This window comes from Bos javanicus, chromosome 22 (assembly GCF_032452875.1).
Source record: "Bos javanicus breed banteng chromosome 22, ARS-OSU_banteng_1.0, whole genome shotgun sequence".
NCBI classification, from domain to species: Eukaryota; Metazoa; Chordata; class Mammalia; order Artiodactyla; family Bovidae; genus Bos; species Bos javanicus.
Genome location: NC_083889.1, coordinates 47,887,118 through 47,904,810, shown reverse-complemented (window position 1 = coordinate 47,904,810; position 17,693 = coordinate 47,887,118). Strand labels below are relative to the sequence as shown.

The window sequence follows — 17,693 nt, the reverse complement described above, 5'->3', positions numbered from 1 at the left end:
CTGTGGGCCCAGACTGTGGGAGAGAAGAAAGGTGGTGAAAGAGACTGCCTCATCAGTGGAAGAACGTGGAACATTGTTTTGGGTAGAAGGGAAGAGCAGTGAGTAAAATGCCAGTCCTGTCAGTCCGGGACACAGACGTCTCCATTGCAGGGCCGAGGGAACCAGCCCCTCTTTCCAAGTCGGGATCACCATCCAGTCACGTCCACCAAGGCAGGGAGAACCGTTTTGACGATGACTAAAAATGATTCACATACCTAAGGTACTTGCCCACCTTTCTTTCAAAATTTAAGAATTTTTTGTTTCGTTTTTGGAAGAAGTGATATGAAAGATCTTCACACAAATATGGAGAAAATAATTTACTCATTTTAAAATTGGAAAATTGACGTGAAACTAGCAATATGAATACACTGGTTTTTTTTTTTTTTTTAAAAAGGGCAGGAGGAAGGAGGTGCCCTGGTGAACTAGGTTGGTAAGTGGCAGCGGGTGGGGCAGAGCATACACACAGGAAACTGACATGAAACTAGCAATATATACCCAAGTTGTTGTTGTTGTTCTTGTTTTAAAAAGGCAGGAGGAAGGAGGTGCCCTGGTGAATCAGGCTGGTAAGTGGCAGGGGGTGAGGCAGAGCACACTGCCAGAGCCTGGAGTCACCACTAAAGAAGCTTTAAGTGGCACAGCAGCAGCCGCTGACGGAGGGACCTAACAGGCCAAACCCCACGTCACCAACACACATGTGGCCAGGGCAGCACAGAAAGACGAAATGCTGTCATTCTCACCATCAAAGGTTTCTGTTTCATAAATGGATGTGCTTTAGAGACTTGCTTCCATGGAGAGGTAGCCTCACTTATATTTTAAGTGGTACTTAAGGCCTGAAGTGTGATTTCCCCCCCAGTTCCTTCCTGGGTAATGTGGGGCGGCTCAGCACCCTTGAAGGCCAGCCCCTCCAGACCCAGGTGCAGCTCTAGGGGGCGGGGAAGCCCCAGAGCCAGTGGCCGGTCCCAGCTGTGCTGCAGGGAGCAACCGGGTGGAGAGAGAGACTATGGGCCACACGGGGCTTGCTGCCCAAGTGCTGGAGCCCAGGAGGCAGGTGTTAGTAGTGGGAAACACCCGTTTCCCAAAAGCCTGGGCTATGAGAACTCCTCTTTCTATAAATGAGGAAGCAGGCCACAGCAAAGAGCCCTGGGTGACCATCCCAGCTGGCCATCTCGCCAGAGGAGCTGGCCCTGCCTGGCGGCCAGCCTGGTGCTGACAGCACCACCTGGCTGGCTGTTTGGGGACGAGATGAGATGCGCCCTCGCTGTCAGATGCAGAGCTTCTCCAGGCAGAAAAGCAGAGTGGGAGCTGTGGAACTCACACTCCTAAGGAGCTAGGGAGCCAGTGATGCTACTCAGGCAAAGGTGGCTTTCTTCCTAGAGCTGGGCACAGATGCTGTGAACATGAGCAGAACTGGCCCTGGGCCCTGACTCGGGTGAGGATGACAGGGTAAGCCCCACGCCAGAGACGCAGATGCCAAAGGTCTGGAGGGGTCCTGGAAACCTACATTTCTGACTTGCAATCCAGGAGATTCTGAGGCAGGTGGTGTGAGGCCCACACTTCAAGTCTGGGGTTAAGTGGGACGGGGTCCTAGCAGAGAGAGGGGTGGTCAACCAGAAATTGTGAGGGCTGGAGGCTCATGTCTGTGTGTTCTAGAGAGCAAAGAAGTATTTGAGAGGGAGGGCTGCCTTCTCTATGTGCCACCTACCCTACCCCGTGGAGCAATCAGTCCTTCTGAGCTGGGCTGACCCTGCCTGACAACACAGGACCAGCCCCACGCTTCTGGAGGGCCTCTGACTGCTCAGTGACACCTTGCATTTAGCTACTGTCCCTGCAATTAATATAAAGCATTCTCTCTTTGACTAGATACACAGGTGTCCAAGTAACTGGATCCTAGTCTCAGGGTGTCTTTATCCTTGGCCTCTTGGCACTGGCTCTGGACCAGTGGATTTATTTTTACTTAACTAAAAACTTTTTTTTTTTAAATAAGTGGTTTATTTTGTATTGAAGTATAGCCAATTAACAATGCTGTGATAGTTTCAGGTGGAGAATGAAGAGACTAAGCCATGCCTATAATGTGTCCATTCTCCCTGGGTCACTGCATTTAAATTTGTGCACTTCAGGTAAACCACCATCTGATACCAGTTGCCCTGTTCTCTGGGTGTAAACACAGAAGGTTTGGGGACATCAGGGCTAGGTGATTATTAACTATCATCACCCAAGATATAGTTTGCGCATGGAGCTCCAAAGGCCATTACATCTAATTAATACATTAATGACATCAATTAATATATTAACAAGAAAAATGCCTTGCTGCCTGATAATAACACCTGGTGACCTCACCTGCTGGGTACAGGACCCAGAGGCAAGCCTTCACCTGGGCTCACTGTGGCCTGGAGGACCAGACCTGCAGGCCTGCCAGTCTTGTCCTGGAATTCAGGTGCACTGACCAGGGCCAGAAGTAAGGGGTCAGTGGGAAAGGGGCGTGATTCAGTGATACCTGCCATATAGAATTTACCTTATTTTATTCGAATGGAAGAAAGACACCTCTACTCAACTCTAGCTGTCATCTGTACAACCTCCTCATGAGAACTTACAGCCAACTGCAAAGTGGGCTTCCCTTCTGGGAACAAGATAGCTCACGAAGGATCACAGTGTCCTTTCTCCAGTGACCAGACCAGAGATGAGCTGGCTTGCCCCTGCTGTGACGGGAAGGCATGAGGTAGCCTTTGCAGGGACAGCCGTGAAGGGGACAGATGCTGACTCCGCCTGGCTAACTGCGGGAAATGTGATCTGAAAGCCTCTGTGTCTTCATTTCTTGGACTTCCCATTAACATTTCTCCTTCTCTAAAAATCCAGGTCACAGTGGGGAAAGCCACAACTCTGGGAGCAACTTTGTTGTATAACATCACAAAACACCACGTCTCCTTCATGCTTTTATAGCACGTGGTAAATACTCCTGTGGAGGGTCAAGTGGCTCTATCTGTCCTTCTGAGCTAGATGATTATTAACAGCTGACACCCAAGATAGAACATGTGGGACACAGAGTTCCTAAGGTCAATCACACCCAAGAGGAATTAATACATTACTCAAAAAGAAAAATGCCAATTACAACAAAATGGTGAAAAAAATAATTGTATCGATTTTAAAAGAATTTTTTGGTCTTCCCTTAAAAAGGGAACCCCTTGCTATCTGAAACCACAAATGGATGGTAAGTGGTCTGGTGGATCGCTCTGACGACTCACCTGCCTGGGTTGGTCTCACTGCACTGCAGACCCCTGGCCTGGCTCTCCTCCACGGAACACATGTTCTGCTCACAAGACCGCCCCACAGCTGGTCCAGGCGCCACAGGGCTTCCGCAAGGTCATGTCATTTTGTCAGCGAGTCTGGGCACGCCTAACTGAGTCCTAAGAAAGTGAATCAGCTTGGTTTCTGTGAGGAATGCTGTCCCGAGGGTCACTCCCAGACAGAGGGCCCCCACAGCGATGTGTGCCAGCCGGGCTAGCCAGCCCCGTTCACAGCAGAGGAACACCTGTGGAAAGAAACCATCGTCAGTCCCTGGCCCTCCAGCCATACCGCCTTCCTTTGGGGCAAGCCAGGGAGAGTGGGACTCTACTGCTCCAGCTTCGAATAAGGAAAAGCTGTGACAGCCATGGGCTAGGGTCTACTCTGTGCCCACAGGTACCACTGCTCAGTCATTTCACAAGATGCTGGCCTGAAGCTTAGGGGAAGGGGCACGAGGAAGCAAGTACTTGTCCAGCTGGTTCAGGCAGAACAGGAAGGGGATGTCTGGAACAAGGGAGACTGGACAGACTGCAAAAGCATGTGGTGTGAAGGCTATGGGGAGTCTCACCTCTGAAACAGCAGTAATGCCACCACTGAGGGCAAATGTCCCAAGGAGGACTGGTGACAGGAACAGGCCATCCAGAGGCCTGTGGGGGCTCTTCCGGTAGTAGCGGTAGATGAAGTAAAGGCTCTGCATGATCCGAATGCCCATGTTGAAGCAGTTGGCCAAGATGAAGCCCACGCTGCCACACCAACGGGTCAGGACATAGGATAACATCAGGAAGGAAGACGACAGGGCCAGCATTGTAAAATTGTACCTGGGGAGAAGAAGACAGGCAAAGCAGGGCAGTGGGTACCTCATCCCAAGGCAGGGCTGCTGCAAAGAAAGGGGCTGTGAACATGAATTCACCTCTGAGATCCCATGATCCAGGTGATTTTTACATCAAATGCTAAGTGGATAACATGGAAACGTCACTGTCCCCCTCAGCCCTGAATAGAAGAGTAAAAAAATGAACAATTCAATGTATTTATGGTGTTTAAGGATAATAACTGGTTAAGTGACACTTTGTAATCAAAACCCATAAAAATCCTGTTCAGCCTGCCTTAATGTGAGGCTCAAGAATATGACACGGGTTCATGGTTTCGTGTGGACAGGCACTGTGAGGGCTGTTGGGAATGTGCTGGTGGACAAACACAGGGCCGTTTCCCTGTGGAGCTTGGATCCATCTTACAGACAAGGAAACCAGGCCCAGAGAGGCTGAGGAATCTGCCTAAGGAGTGAACCAACAGCCCAACCTGACCCCTGGCCCCTAAACTGTAGCACTGCTTCCTTTGGGAAAGGCAGAAGCCCCGTAACCTTTGCCAGCAGATCTCACTCAAAGCAAGTGACCAGCTTCCATAACAGAATGAGAAGAGGGAGCAAGGCCTGGCCCACTGTCAGGGTTTCCCAGACTCTCACACATCCCTCCTTGGCTCTCCATCCACCTTTCTAGAGCTCTGTGGGTCCTGTGACTGGAGGGCTTACACCGTTCCTTTCACTTCTCTGATTCCATGGCAGTACATCACTTAGTTATCTTCAGTTTTCAGCTCTAGACTGAATCTCAGAAAAGATAAAAATCTTCCAAAAGGCTTGTGGTACAACCATGAACCAAATTCTCCAGCATCTGGTTTCTGCTGAGCACATAGCAGGCAATCTAAGTGTATAGTTGTTGAGGAAACCAAACCCCTTAGATCCCCAAGTTGTGTCAGCTGGTTAGGAAACCTCAGAGACCACCATTCAGCTTCTGCACAGGAAGGAGGGGTGGCAAGAATGCCACTGGGTCCCCCAAATGCCTGGGTCCTTGTCCTTTGGCTGACCAAGCCCAAGGTGCTATGGGAGATGTAATTATCGGAGTGTGTGTCATCAAGAACAAACACACACATACACACACACACCTACACTCTAACAGGGGACAGAGCTTTCATCTAGAATTCCAGACAAGTAATTAATTTGCTTCTTAGTCGACACAGTTTCTTTTTAATGAGTAATGGAAGTACAAGAGCCCATATCTTTACAGAGGAAGCATCTTCACTAATGCTAATCAATAATTAGAATGGCCAACTTTATAACAAGCCACAGAGGGTGGGCCAGTACTCTGACCAATTTTCCAAAAAGAAGATGATGTGTAATGTTTGGTTATTCTTCAGACTACAGGTTCATAAACTTTCATAACCTGTTGGGTCATGTTCACCCAACTCCAAGCAGAAGGGAAACAATGAATGAAACTGGTAGCTAATTCATGTTAACTCCAGCAGGGACAAGTCACAGTGTGGCTTCTTTGGTGTAGTCACTTGGGAGGCGCTAACAATGAGGACGTCTACTGTTTCTCATTAGAATAGGGCTCTGCAACTGTTGAACTTTGCAACACAAATCTATAGTCTTAAAGGCATTATCCACTTCAGGATAAAATAAGAATTTTAAAGATAAAATTAAAATTCCACTTTGTAAATCAGTGGGAAATTAGTCAGCAACAATGACTATTTTCTAAGGTTTGGTTAACATAAACAGGAAGTTATTTTTAATCAGGTTTATCAAAAGGTAAGCAACTGAAGTGTCCCCCAGTGGGTGCTGGCTGAAAACATCAAGGTACGGCCATGACAATGTGGCCTAGGTAACTACGTAGAGGACGGCACGGGTCTCTTATGTGCCTAGGCGAGAAGACGGCACTTGTCCTTCATTCAGTCAACAGTACGGAGTCCAGCTCCACATGGGGCACTCAAGGGCCGACAAGTCAGACAAAGGAGCTCTCAATCCTTGGCCTCTGCATCACTGTCCCCTCTGCCTGGAAGGTTCTAGCCCATCTATACATGGCAGACTCTTCCTGGTCATCGAGGCCTCAGCGTAATGCAACCTTCTCAGAAAGACCTCCCGATCTAAAAGGGCTCCCACTCTCACCCCATAACCCTGTTTTAGTTCTCCATGCTGCTGCTACTGCTAAGTCGCTTCAGTTGTGTCTGACTCTGTGCGACCCCATAGATGGCAGCCCATAGGCTCCACTGTCCCTGGGATTCTCCAGGCAAGAACACTGGAATGGGTTGCCATTTCCTTCTCCGATGCATGAAAGTGAAAAGTGAAAGTGAAGTCGCTCAGTCGTGTCCGACTCTTAGCGACCCCACGGACTGCAGCCTACCAGCCTCCTCCGCCCATGGGATTTTCCAGGCAAGAGTACTGGAGTGGGTGCCACTGCCTTCTCCGTTAGTTGTCCATAGAGCACAATGTTCTTATCTATTTACTTGTTTGCTGTCTGCTTCCCTTATTGTCAGCTACAGGAGAGCAGGGATCACGTCTGTTTTGTTCATGGCTGTACTCCTGGAGCTTAAAGCAATGTCTCTTAGAGAACAGATGCTCAAAAAAATTTGTCAAATGAACAAAAGAAAACGAGACAGGCTTAACAAAACACAACCAAGATTCTTCAATGGGGCATAATGTGAAGCCATCAATCTTCTATATAGATTATGAAGTTATTAACAACAAAGGAACTTGCAGCTCAAAGGACATTCTAATATTTCACATCCAACCAAATGCCTTATTTTTATTAAAAAACAAACAAATACTGATTAACCTGTAGTTCAGTAAGTAAAATAGATGAAAACTACTCAATTATACTACAAAAAAATCTTACTACAGTTTTATGTCTGGCTAAATTCATAGAAAGGAAAAAAAGCCTGGGGTCAGTGATGAGCTCAGGTGCTCCACGTGTTCAGAACAAGACTGGGGGTTGGGGCCAGGGGCCTAGACAAAAAGGGGGCTTCCACATTTAATACAAACTTGGAGATCATGCTTAAAACCACATTTTACTCCTAGGGGAAGTGAGTTACTTCAAATGAGAATATGGCTCTGTCTTTTCTCTATGTTGACGACTAATACAATGAAAATCATTTTCCAGATTTTAATATGCTGTCCAGGTCCCATTACAACTAACTTAAAAACCTGCTTCCTCTGGTTCAATGCAATGTAAGAGAAACCAAAGCAATCAGTCACTGTCTGTACTCCCTCATGATTTGTTGGAAGATAATATATTTTTAATGTTTTAAGCAGGCTTAGTCTTGTTTCTCCCTTTCAACATTAATGCTGCAATTATTTTAACAAAATTCCCTTCAAAGAGACAGATTCCTAGTCCAGAGTTCTTTCCAACACACTTCAGTGCCTTATTTAGTATGTTTTAAATTATATTTTAAAATTATTTCATGTTAGAAGCACCTTTCAAGTAAAAGCATAATATTTTCAAAATTAAACTTAGAGATCTTTTTATCCACTTTAAAAAAAAAAAAAAAGGACAGACTCAAAGCAGTGTATAGCTATAAATTTAACTGTCTGAAGTAAAAACCATGTCTAGACCACATTTGAGAACTATGGGTTGTGACCTAAAAGTGGGCTAGGAAATCAATTTAGAGCATCATGACATGGCAGTTTAAAAAACTGAAACAGAATTAAAAGCCATCATCAGTGTGTTCTGTACCTGGGTACTTGTTGCTTTGTGGAAGCCTCGTTTCAGTCACACCTAAATATGCACTGGGTCACAGTGTTCAACGCAGTTTTTACTCTGAAAGCTGGTCTGGGCCAGCAGTTCCTCAAGCCCTAGCTATCATCAGCGATCTCCTGGAGCTGACTCCTTGGCCCAAGCCCCTAAATTTCAGTTCAGCTGGTGTAGGAGAGGGCTAGAACTTCTGAGGGGAGTTTAATCAGTCTGGGCTGGGACCACTGCTCTACACTCCAGCTCTCAACTATGGTGTGGCCCACAGGTCACCAAACCTCTGAGACAGGCCACAGTGGGAAGCAAAGGCTGCTGTGAATGAGAGGAAGGGCTCCCCCCGTCTCTGAGGTATCCTTGCCCACCTCCCCGTACCCCACCAGGCCTCTGAGGGGTTTCAACAGCACTCAAGGCACTACAGAGGCAGCCTGAAACCCCCATGGGACCCAGACCTCAAGGGGCAAAGGGATAACGAGAGCCACTGGCCCCATTTCCTACTCCCACCCCCTCTCCTCTCTCTCCTTTGCCGCTAACAGTATTATCCTTCTTCTCAACTACATCCTACAGTGATGTCTTCAGATACTACCTTTCTACTTTTGGCGTTTGGGACACAAGAGATGAATGATCCTGGGTGTGGATCAGAGGCTCATACCAGAAGCTGACATCAGAATCATTGAGGAGCTTTAAAGAAAACATTTACATGCTCAGGGGCTACTGATTCTGTAGGTATGGTAGGAGAGAGAGTGGTGGGAGTCGAGTGGACAGGAATCTACATTTCTAACAAGCTCCATTGGGCAATTCTGACTCATAACCAGTATTAAGAACTACTGCTTGAAGCTCAGGGCAGAGGTCCCAACCTCAGGGTCAATGGACGGGAGAAAATGTGGCAAAACTTCTATGTGCACTTGAGTCTTTCTCTGAGGAGACATGTCACAGAGCCCTGAGATTGTCCATAAATCTGCTTTTTTAAAAAAATTTTTATTTCTTTATTGTTGGCCGTGTTGGGTCTTTGTTGCTATGCTCGTCCTACTCTCTGGTTGCGGTGCTGAAGCTTCTCGTTGTGGTGGCTTCTCTTGCTGTGGAGTATGGGCTCTAGGAGGCCCGGGCTCAGTACTTGTGGCTCATGGGCTTAGTTACTCCAAGGCATGGGGAATCTTCCCAGACCAGGGATCAAACCTGTGCCCCCTGCACTAGTAGGTGGATTCTTAACCACTGGACCATCAGGGAAATACCTGTAGACCTGCCTCTTGAGGAAGCTCCTGAGTAACCATCTGGAGCACTAGGCAAGGAGGTGGTGGAGGAGGGGGTCTTGTCTGGTGCCTGCCTCTGCCAACCAGGACTAACACAGCCCTTCAGGGCCTAGATTTTTCCCTTGACAAAGGGAGGCGAGGAACAGTGGCTGCTCCCCAGCCCTAGTGTGGAGAAGACTCACTGAATGGTGCCTGAGGAAAGCACCGCACTGCAGGCTCTAAAAGAGTTTTCTATAAATACATGTTCAGAATGAAAAGAAAGAAGCTACTTCATTTTGGCGGAAGGCCATGATTACAGGTGTGTCTTGAAGGTTACCCACCTGTCTACCTCCGCTTTGCTCATGGCAGCAAATGTGAAACACTCAGTCACTCCATTGATGGCAAGGAGGAGGACGTAAAGACAGTAGGCTCGCAGTAGGACAGGACCTGTAAGGGAACAACTGCTGAGATTCCAGAGCCCAAGGGGGAGGCCCCCGTGCATCCTCACATCGGCTGGGTGGCCAGAGAACACCAGAGGGGTCATGAGCCCTGCTGGTGTGGTCACTGGGCAGATGTGTGGTCCTAACTATCTGCAAGGACTCTGAGCATTCCAGCGCACTGACCAAAATAAACAGCTAAAAACAAATGGACAGTTAGGAATAGATATACAGATCTCTTGCTTAGCAACTAAAAGCTTATCTGGCCAGCAAACAAATCTCACTTTTTGAAACAGCATGAAGAAGCCTGCTAGTCTGAGCACTCAGGGACACTAGTGGCCCTGCAGGTGAAGACAAAGTCAGCTGAAGAAGCCCTGAAGAAGCCCAGGACTCAGGAGCAGCAGCACACTAAGGAAATAGAATACCCACAACTCTGCAGGGAGAATCAGAGTTCGTAAGGTTATTTTCTTCTAGGTTCTACAGCTAACTAACAAGCTTTGGGGAAATCTGCTAACAGAAGATCAGGAGCCTTAAAATGGAGTTGATCCCCTCTTTCTTGTTTTTTTTTTTCTGCTGTGCTATGTGGCTTGTGGGATCTTAGTTCCCTGACCAGGGATTGAACTCAGGCTGTCAGCAGTGAAAGTGTGGAGTTCTAACCTATAGGATGGGAATTCCCTGAGCCCCTCTTTTAAAAGGGCCATTACCGAGAGGCAGTCAAGCAGTTTCCAACAAAATAAACATGAATGCAACCTACGATCCAAAAATTCTACTCCTGGGTATACAACCAGTGGAAATAAATGCAAATGTTCACAAAAACACATGTACAAAAACATCTGTAGCAGCTTTATTCCTAACAGCCCAAAATGACCACAGACAGGAGAAAGGATAAACAACATATGGGCCATCCATACAAAGAAATACTTTTCAGCAAAAAATAAGAAGAAAAAAAAACTATTGATCCATGTGAAAACATGCATCAATCTCAAAAACTTCATACTGTGGGAAAGAAGCCAAACGTGAAAGGGCTTATACTGTATAATTTCATTTATACGAAATTCTTTTTAAAAGTAATACTAACCCATGGTGATAAGAAATCAGAGCAGTTCTTGCCGCTGAGGTACAGTGGGGCAGCTGGGTGGAAAGGGCCCTATGAGAACCTTCTGGGGTAACGGAAATGTTCTGTATCTTAATCTGGATATTGGTTACAAGGTGTAGACATTTGTCGAAACTCTTAAGAGTACAGTATTTTACTTTATGTAAATTAGACCTCAATAAAGAAAAAAAAGAAACCACTAAAAGAAAAGGGCAGGCCAGGGGGAGTTCCAGAGTCTCAGAATCTGAAACTTAGTCATGGCTATGAAAGCTGCTTAATATGAAAGGTCCCCGTGCCAAGGGGACACTAAATAGTTTCATGGCCATCAAAAATAACAAAAAGAAGCGATATGGTGGTGAGCTGTTGAGGAGGGGAGGCATTCTGTGGTCCTATGATTAGGTCTCAGTCTTCAGTGAGCTTTTGCCTCTGGACTGTGAACTTCACAAACATTTCCAAGTTTTTTTCTCCCCTCTCAGATGAGATAGGATTGCTAGATTAGACTGGAGTTGGGAATCAGCACACCTTACAGACACTGCATGCTTGGTTCCAGACCACTGCAATAGAGCAAATATTTTAATAAAGAAGGTCACATGAATTTTTTTGGCTTCTCAGTACATGTAAAAGTTATGACAACATACTGTATTGTATTAGTTGTGCAACAGCATTATGCCTTAAAAAAATGTAGTTACCTTAATTTAAAATAACTTATTGCTAAAAAATGCTACCCATTATCCGAGCCTTCAGCAAGCTGTAATCTTACTGGTGAAGGGGCTTGCCTGATGTTGGTGGTCTAATGGAGTTGATTTCATGGGACTGACTGGGTTCGTTTGATTTGATTTGGTTTGATCTGACTGGATAAAAAGAACTGCTCAGTAACAAGAGAATAGACTCTTGCATGATTTCAATACCTTTATCTCTGAAAGTTTTCCACTATGTTTGTCCCTGGATGTTTCAGGGTCTCCCAGTTTATGGTCTATGGGAACTTGAATAGAATTTGCATCCTACTATTGTGTGAAAAAGATAAAATGTTAAAAAAAAAAAAAAAAGAACTGTTTTAAATAGGCCTAGGAATGGGATAGTGAGCTATGGGTGAGGAGAAGCATTCTATGGTCCTATGATTAGGTCTCAATCTTCAGTGAGCACACCTCTGGATTGTGAACTTCCCAAGTATTTCTGAGTTTTTTTCTCCCCATTCAGGTCACGATGGCTAGATTAGACTGGAGTTGGGAACCAGCACACGTCAGAGATACTGTGGGTCAAACAACCAAAAACCAAAACAAAGACAAAAGGAGTACTAACAGAGTAGCGCTGATGGCCCTCTCTTGGGTTCCACATTTTCATCATGTCAGGTTGCATCTCATTCCCCCAAACTGCTGCAGAAGTAGCTTGGCCCCTGCCACAGCCGTGGGATGACTCCAGCAGAGGAGGCAGGGACTAGGGTCTGCCTGTGCTAGCTCGAGGCTATGCTCAGTGTGCTTCCTTCTTCTCTCCGTCCTCCTCTCTCTAGCAGAGAGGAGCGGGGCTCCTCTCACAACCTGCACCTCTCACTTGGTAACTGAAAGTTGATGCCACGTGGACAGCGCGCTGCTTTGCAAGGTGGAGAACACAAACACCGGCATGAAACGGTGATTCGAATAGAAGGGTTTTGAGTCAACTTTAGGGAAAGAGGTTGGAATTGGGGAACTTGCAGATGGAACCTTAAACTCTGGGTTGAGCTGAGTGGTAGTATGGGTTGAATTAAATTGCCCCCAAAAGTAACGTGATGGGAAAGAATCTGCCTGCAATGCAGGAGACCTGGGTTCGATCCCTGGGTTGGGAAGATTCCCCCTGGAGAAAGGCATGGCAATCCACTTCAGCATTCTTGCCTGGAGAATCCCCATGGACAGAGGGGCTGGTGGCCTACAGTCCACGGAGTCGCAAAGAGTCAGACGCAACTGAGTGACTAACACTTTCACAAAAGTAGTGTGAAGTCCTAATCACCAGTAACTTAAGAGTATGGTCTATTTGGAAATAGCATCTTTATAATAAGTTAAAATGAGGTCATCAGAATGGGCCCTAATCCATTATGATTGGTATCCTTATGAAAAGCAGAAGTTTGGGCACAGAGATAGTCACAGAGGGAAGATGATGTGAATACACACAGGGAGAGGACAGCCACGTGATGGGGGTAATGTATTTCCCAGCCAAAGACTGCCAGCCAACACCAGAAGCTGAGAGAGGTGAGGAATGAGGCCTCCTCTAGAGCTGCCACAGAGAGCAGAGCTCTGCTGGCTCCTGGATTTCAGACTTCTGCAGAACTGTGAGACCATCAATTTCTGTTCTTACAAGCCACTTAGTTCATGACACACTGTGATCCCAGCCCTATGAAACTAATATTAGGGGCCTGAGAAGAAAAAAAGATTTTTAAAAAGTGAAAAAGGAGACACTGCTTTGGGAAAGCAAGTGTTCTCCTTACTGGCTGCAAATAATAAGCTCTTCCTTCTCCAAAAAAGAAAAAAGTAAAAGAAAGGGCAAGACAGAAGCACCTAAGAGATGAATGTGAGAAGTCTCAGGGAGATTCATTGAATGTTTGTATTTTGATGGAAAAGCTAGATATGAGGAAAACGTCTGATCAAAGTCTCAGACCACTTCCACAGCCCCTAATTACACACAAGGCTGAGCCCAAGTACTGCAAAGCAAACCCTCAGTGCTCCACGGAAGTCTGCCTGCGCTGCAGCCAAGTCCCCCTTTAGGAAAGCAGCACTGCTGCTGCTGCTGCTGCCAAGTCGCTGCAGTCGTGTCAGACCCTGTGCGACCCCACAGACGGCAGCCCACCAGGCTCCCCCGTCCCTGGGATTCCCCAGGCAAGAACACTGGAGTGGGCTGCCATTTCCTCCTCCAATGCATGAAAGTGAAAAGTGAAAGTGAAGTCGCTCAGTCGTGTCCGACTCTTAGCGACCTCATGGACTGTAGCCTACCAGGCTCCTCCGTCCATGGGATTTTCCAGGCAAGAGTCCTGGAGTGGGGTGCCATCGCCTTCTCCAGGAAAGCAGCACAGAGGTCTCTAAAGGAGCCACTGCAGGTCTGGTCACAGGTGAGTCCACTTCACGGGCAAGGACAAAGGCAACATGCAACTGGGGCAACTGAGGACAGCAGCGCTGCAAGTTCCACTCAAAACTAAGTGGCGGGGCTGCGCCATGGAAAGTTCCTCATTCTTTTCTGATTCAGTAAGACTTTCTGGAGAAAGTCAATGTTCTGTGAGTATTTAAGGGAATAAAAAAAAGGCTGTGGCGAGGAGTACTGGGGCGCAGAGCAGCAGTGTTAATGTCTTTGGCACAGGAAAGGCATTTGGATTTGCAGCACTAGTCCGCAGAGTCAAGAAGAGGGCAACAAGAAGAGGCGTGGTGTGGAGACAGGGAAGGAAAGCCAGCAGGCACCCTGGGGAGACACACTCACCCTCCCAGAAGGCACACACAGCTGGAAATCTGGTCAAAATGAGAGGGAGCAGTGATGAGGAGACAGATGCTGGAAGACCTTGCTGGGGCAGGGATGTTGATGGAGGCCTGGGTCAGGCAAGAGACAAGGGTCCTAAAGATGCTGCAGTGACTAGAGCAAACCATACATCCTTTTCAGAGACTAAGGAACCAGACCATTCTCAAGATTCTTCTCTCTCTGAAGATGAGACCAAGAGAATATCTTATTGAGTCTAAAATGATTAATGACTTTGATATAAAACATCAGAGACATAATTCATTACCTTCATTTATCAAGTAACACTGACCCTTTTAGCTGACAAATCTATCATCGGTGCTCAAGACTGGCACCAGCATCTCACTTGAGTAAAAGGCCCACACAATGACAATAGTTTGTTGATATATCTTTAGTGATTAATGACTTAGGCAAGTGAATACTACGTTGATGGGACAGCCCTTCCCCTGTGGCACTGTCCTATGGCTGCATTACAAAGGCTGCTCCTTGGTGATTACCTTTCTAGAGGGGCAGAGCTGCTGTGAAATAGCCTGTCCTGCTCTCTGTGCACTGACTTGCTAATGGCTTCCTATAGTTGCCTGACCCAGGGCACTACAAACCACATCATTGGTTTCACAGCAGCTGTTTGTCCAAACCTAATGACCTTTGTTCTTGTGTAGAAACTCAGCCCTTCTTTTCCTAATACTAAATGTTTGGGCCCATTATAGTGGAGACAAAAACATGCCAGTGATCTTGCAGAATGGCATCTGAAAGGGCCATTTACATTTGAGACAGGGCATTAGAAAAAAGTCTTCAAGGATCTTGTCTAGTGATGTGAGGAATTAAAAACATCTTTGCTCAGCCCAAGAGGAAACACTCTAAGTGGATTGCTAGTCTGTGACCCAGTGCATCTTGAAACTGGTCAAGTCCCCAGGGCCCAGCGACACTGTGAGACACTCAGTGACCTGGGCACCAGGTGTTTCCAAGTTAGACACACTCAATACTTTTCTCTTTCAAAACCCAAGAGTCACTGGATTAAATATACCATTTTATTTGCTGAGATCAATTTCATTCTCTGCAAATGGCTCTGGGTTATCCTTCAGAGGCTTTTATGCATCAGGCCGTGAGATTTATGTGGCACTTACTGTCTTCAGATGTGTTTAGTACCAAATGGAGACTCATTAGAGCCTGCTCTCTGCCTTCCTCACTTACCCTACAGGGAGCACAGGGAAGCACTTGGCAAAACACATTTGAGGCCTGAAAGGAAAGCTAAGGATTCCTAACAACTTCTCCAAGTAAGGTTGTGGGGACTGATCAACCTGGTGCCAAAGCCCCAACTGCACCCTGAGCTGGTGTGACCTCAGGTGCCCCAGCCATCGGCAATCTTCCCTATACAGACACACATGTCAACCGTATCTAAATTTCATAAGACTCCTCTCCTTCAGTTGGGAAATTAGAACAGATCTGGAAAAAAACTCTGTGCATACCTGATCCTGAGCTAAGCATGGCCCCGCCATAGATGTCCAAAACCAGCTGAGAGTAAGCAAAGCCGAAAACAGTGATGGTCAGGCCGGTCAGCAGGGCCAGCTTTAGCAGGGACTCCAAAACCACGGCGGCCACAGCAACATCCTCCTGGGGCCGGGAGAGAAGGAAGGAAGTGGGATGAATCATGAGCTGGAGAGAAACCTCCCATCTGGCTTTCTCCCTTCGCTATTTCATGGATCACTCTTTCAACTGCTGAGAACCACTGCTGCTTTTCTACAGCCTGGGTTTGTTTCTACTCAATTAACAAATAGAGGAAAAAAGACAAAGTGTGCCTCCTTAAGAAAGCAGGGGAGGGTTAGTTTTTAACTCATTTAAGATAAATTGTCTCAAATGTTGCCTAGGAAACACTCACTTTCCCCTCTGACATTTATTCTCAAAGGGACAAGTTTTTACAGCACTAGCTAGCTTTGTCAGTGTGCTTCTCCTGACAAACAAGTCCAATTTCTGATGTTTCTGTAATTGACACTGAGAAAACATTCCTAAATCAGACTAAGAACCAGATTGGTTCATTTTGAAAAGATATTATGCATGAACTGTTGTCTGCAAAATATATTCTAAGACACATAAGAGGCTAACTAGTTTGCTTTTAATTCTAAGTCAGACATTTTCAATGATTCTAGGAAAAGGGAAGTTTCTACACACAAATACTTCTGGATTAAAATCTCTTCTGTTTTTACTGGCCAGACTACGTAGATTCTCAGGGTCAGAATGGAGCTCTGGGCACGTCACAGTCCTTAAGAAGCTAAACAACTGTTGTGATGAGCGAGACCAGATGCCCCGTGTTTTCCTCTCCATGCCCTCAATTAGTCTTGCCCCAGTCTCTGCATCCTTCGGCTCATCTTTGGTTCTTGAGAGTCTGAGGAGTGGGGAGGCAGCCTCATTCTTAAACCTTAGACCATAGGAAGGGGTCTGTGCTGCACTGGGGACAGCTATAGAGTTCTGAGAGGGCTGGGACAAAGAAAAGGTCACAGAGGACACAGGGTGAAAAGAAAGGGCTGACCAGGAGGAAAAGGAGAAGCTGGAAAGAAGAAGTGAGCTCAGGATCTTGCCATCATTCAGAATGTGAGAGGAGAATGAAAACTAGAAGAAAATTTCAGATCAAACAGAGGGAAACAGACAGCTCCTCATTTCTGTCTTGTTGATCCTGTACACTTGGAAGATGGGGACATGAAAACCAAGACTACCTGCTTCTGAAGCGTGGCGTCCTTTTCTCTTTCTAGCACCTTAGCAAAGAATATATAAAAACTCTCCTCTATTGGCTGGAAAAGTAATCTGGCCACAAGGGAGCCAAGATTATTCACTATATCATACACACCTACAAAACAAAAGAAAAAAAAGAAATAACAGTCTTACTGGTTTTTCTACTTGAATTTTTATAGCACTATAAACATTTTTTCTCATATAATTTTTTAGATTAAACTTTTTGAGATAATTATAGATCCACATGGAGTTGTAAGAAATAAAAGGGAGAACCATGTACGCTTTACCCAGTTCTCCCCAAATAGTAAATTCTTGAAAAGTTACAGCAAAAGATCACTGATATAAATTCAGTCAGGACACAGAACATTTGTATCACTAGTACTTTTTTATAACAGTCATAATGCCAAGTTGATTTTTTTCTGTTTTTATTTCTACTACTTAGGGATAGTATTCAAAAATAAATGTGAAAAAATATTAAGACCTATTTAGCCACACACATGGGCCAAATCTTCATGACTGTGATGACCTCCCTGTAACTCTGGCACCCTCTGACCCCCAAAATGAGCCCCAGAGCTCTGCAGAAAGCTGGGTAAGGACAGGGAATCCCAACAGAGAACTTGCTGCCCAAGATACACAGGAAGGAATAGTCAGATATACATTTATAAAGACCTACAATTTTCAATCTTCAGGATTCACTTTTTATAATCTTCAGATTTATTTTTTCATGAAATGTATCAAACTACAGGGGCTTCCCTGGTGGTCCAGTGGTTAAGAATCTGCCTTGTAATACAAGAGCCTGCGCTCTGCAACAAGAGAAGCCACTGAACTGAGAAGCCCGCACGCCACAACCAGTTCCTGCACACAGCAACAGATCCAGTGCAGCCAAAAATAAATAAGTAGATAGATATTTTAA

The 17,693-nt window shown here is 46.0% G+C and overlaps 1 protein-coding gene across 3 annotated transcripts in view; it reads right to left on the bottom strand.

Annotated features, from left to right (window-relative positions):
• Positions 1-17,693, bottom strand: part of RFT1 (RFT1 homolog) — a 48,421-nt gene that overhangs the window by 6,360 nt on the left and 24,368 nt on the right. For 2 of the 3 annotated variants that reach the window (XR_009732534.1, XR_009732535.1), the window contains exons 9-13: positions 16,765-16,895; positions 15,523-15,667; positions 9,400-9,505; positions 3,887-4,136; positions 3,279-3,565 (exon numbers count right to left, since the gene is read on the bottom strand). Coding sequence is in view for 1 of the 3 variants with exons in the window: in XM_061396685.1 (XP_061252669.1) it covers positions 3,398-3,565; positions 3,887-4,136; positions 9,400-9,505; positions 15,523-15,667; positions 16,765-16,895 (800 nt within the window). In the remaining 2 variants the exon portion in view is untranslated. Of the gene's footprint in view, positions 1-343; positions 3,566-3,886; positions 4,137-9,399; positions 9,506-15,522; positions 15,668-16,764; positions 16,896-17,693 lie in introns of those variants that run through there. The other variant, XM_061396685.1, reaches the window with a different exon arrangement.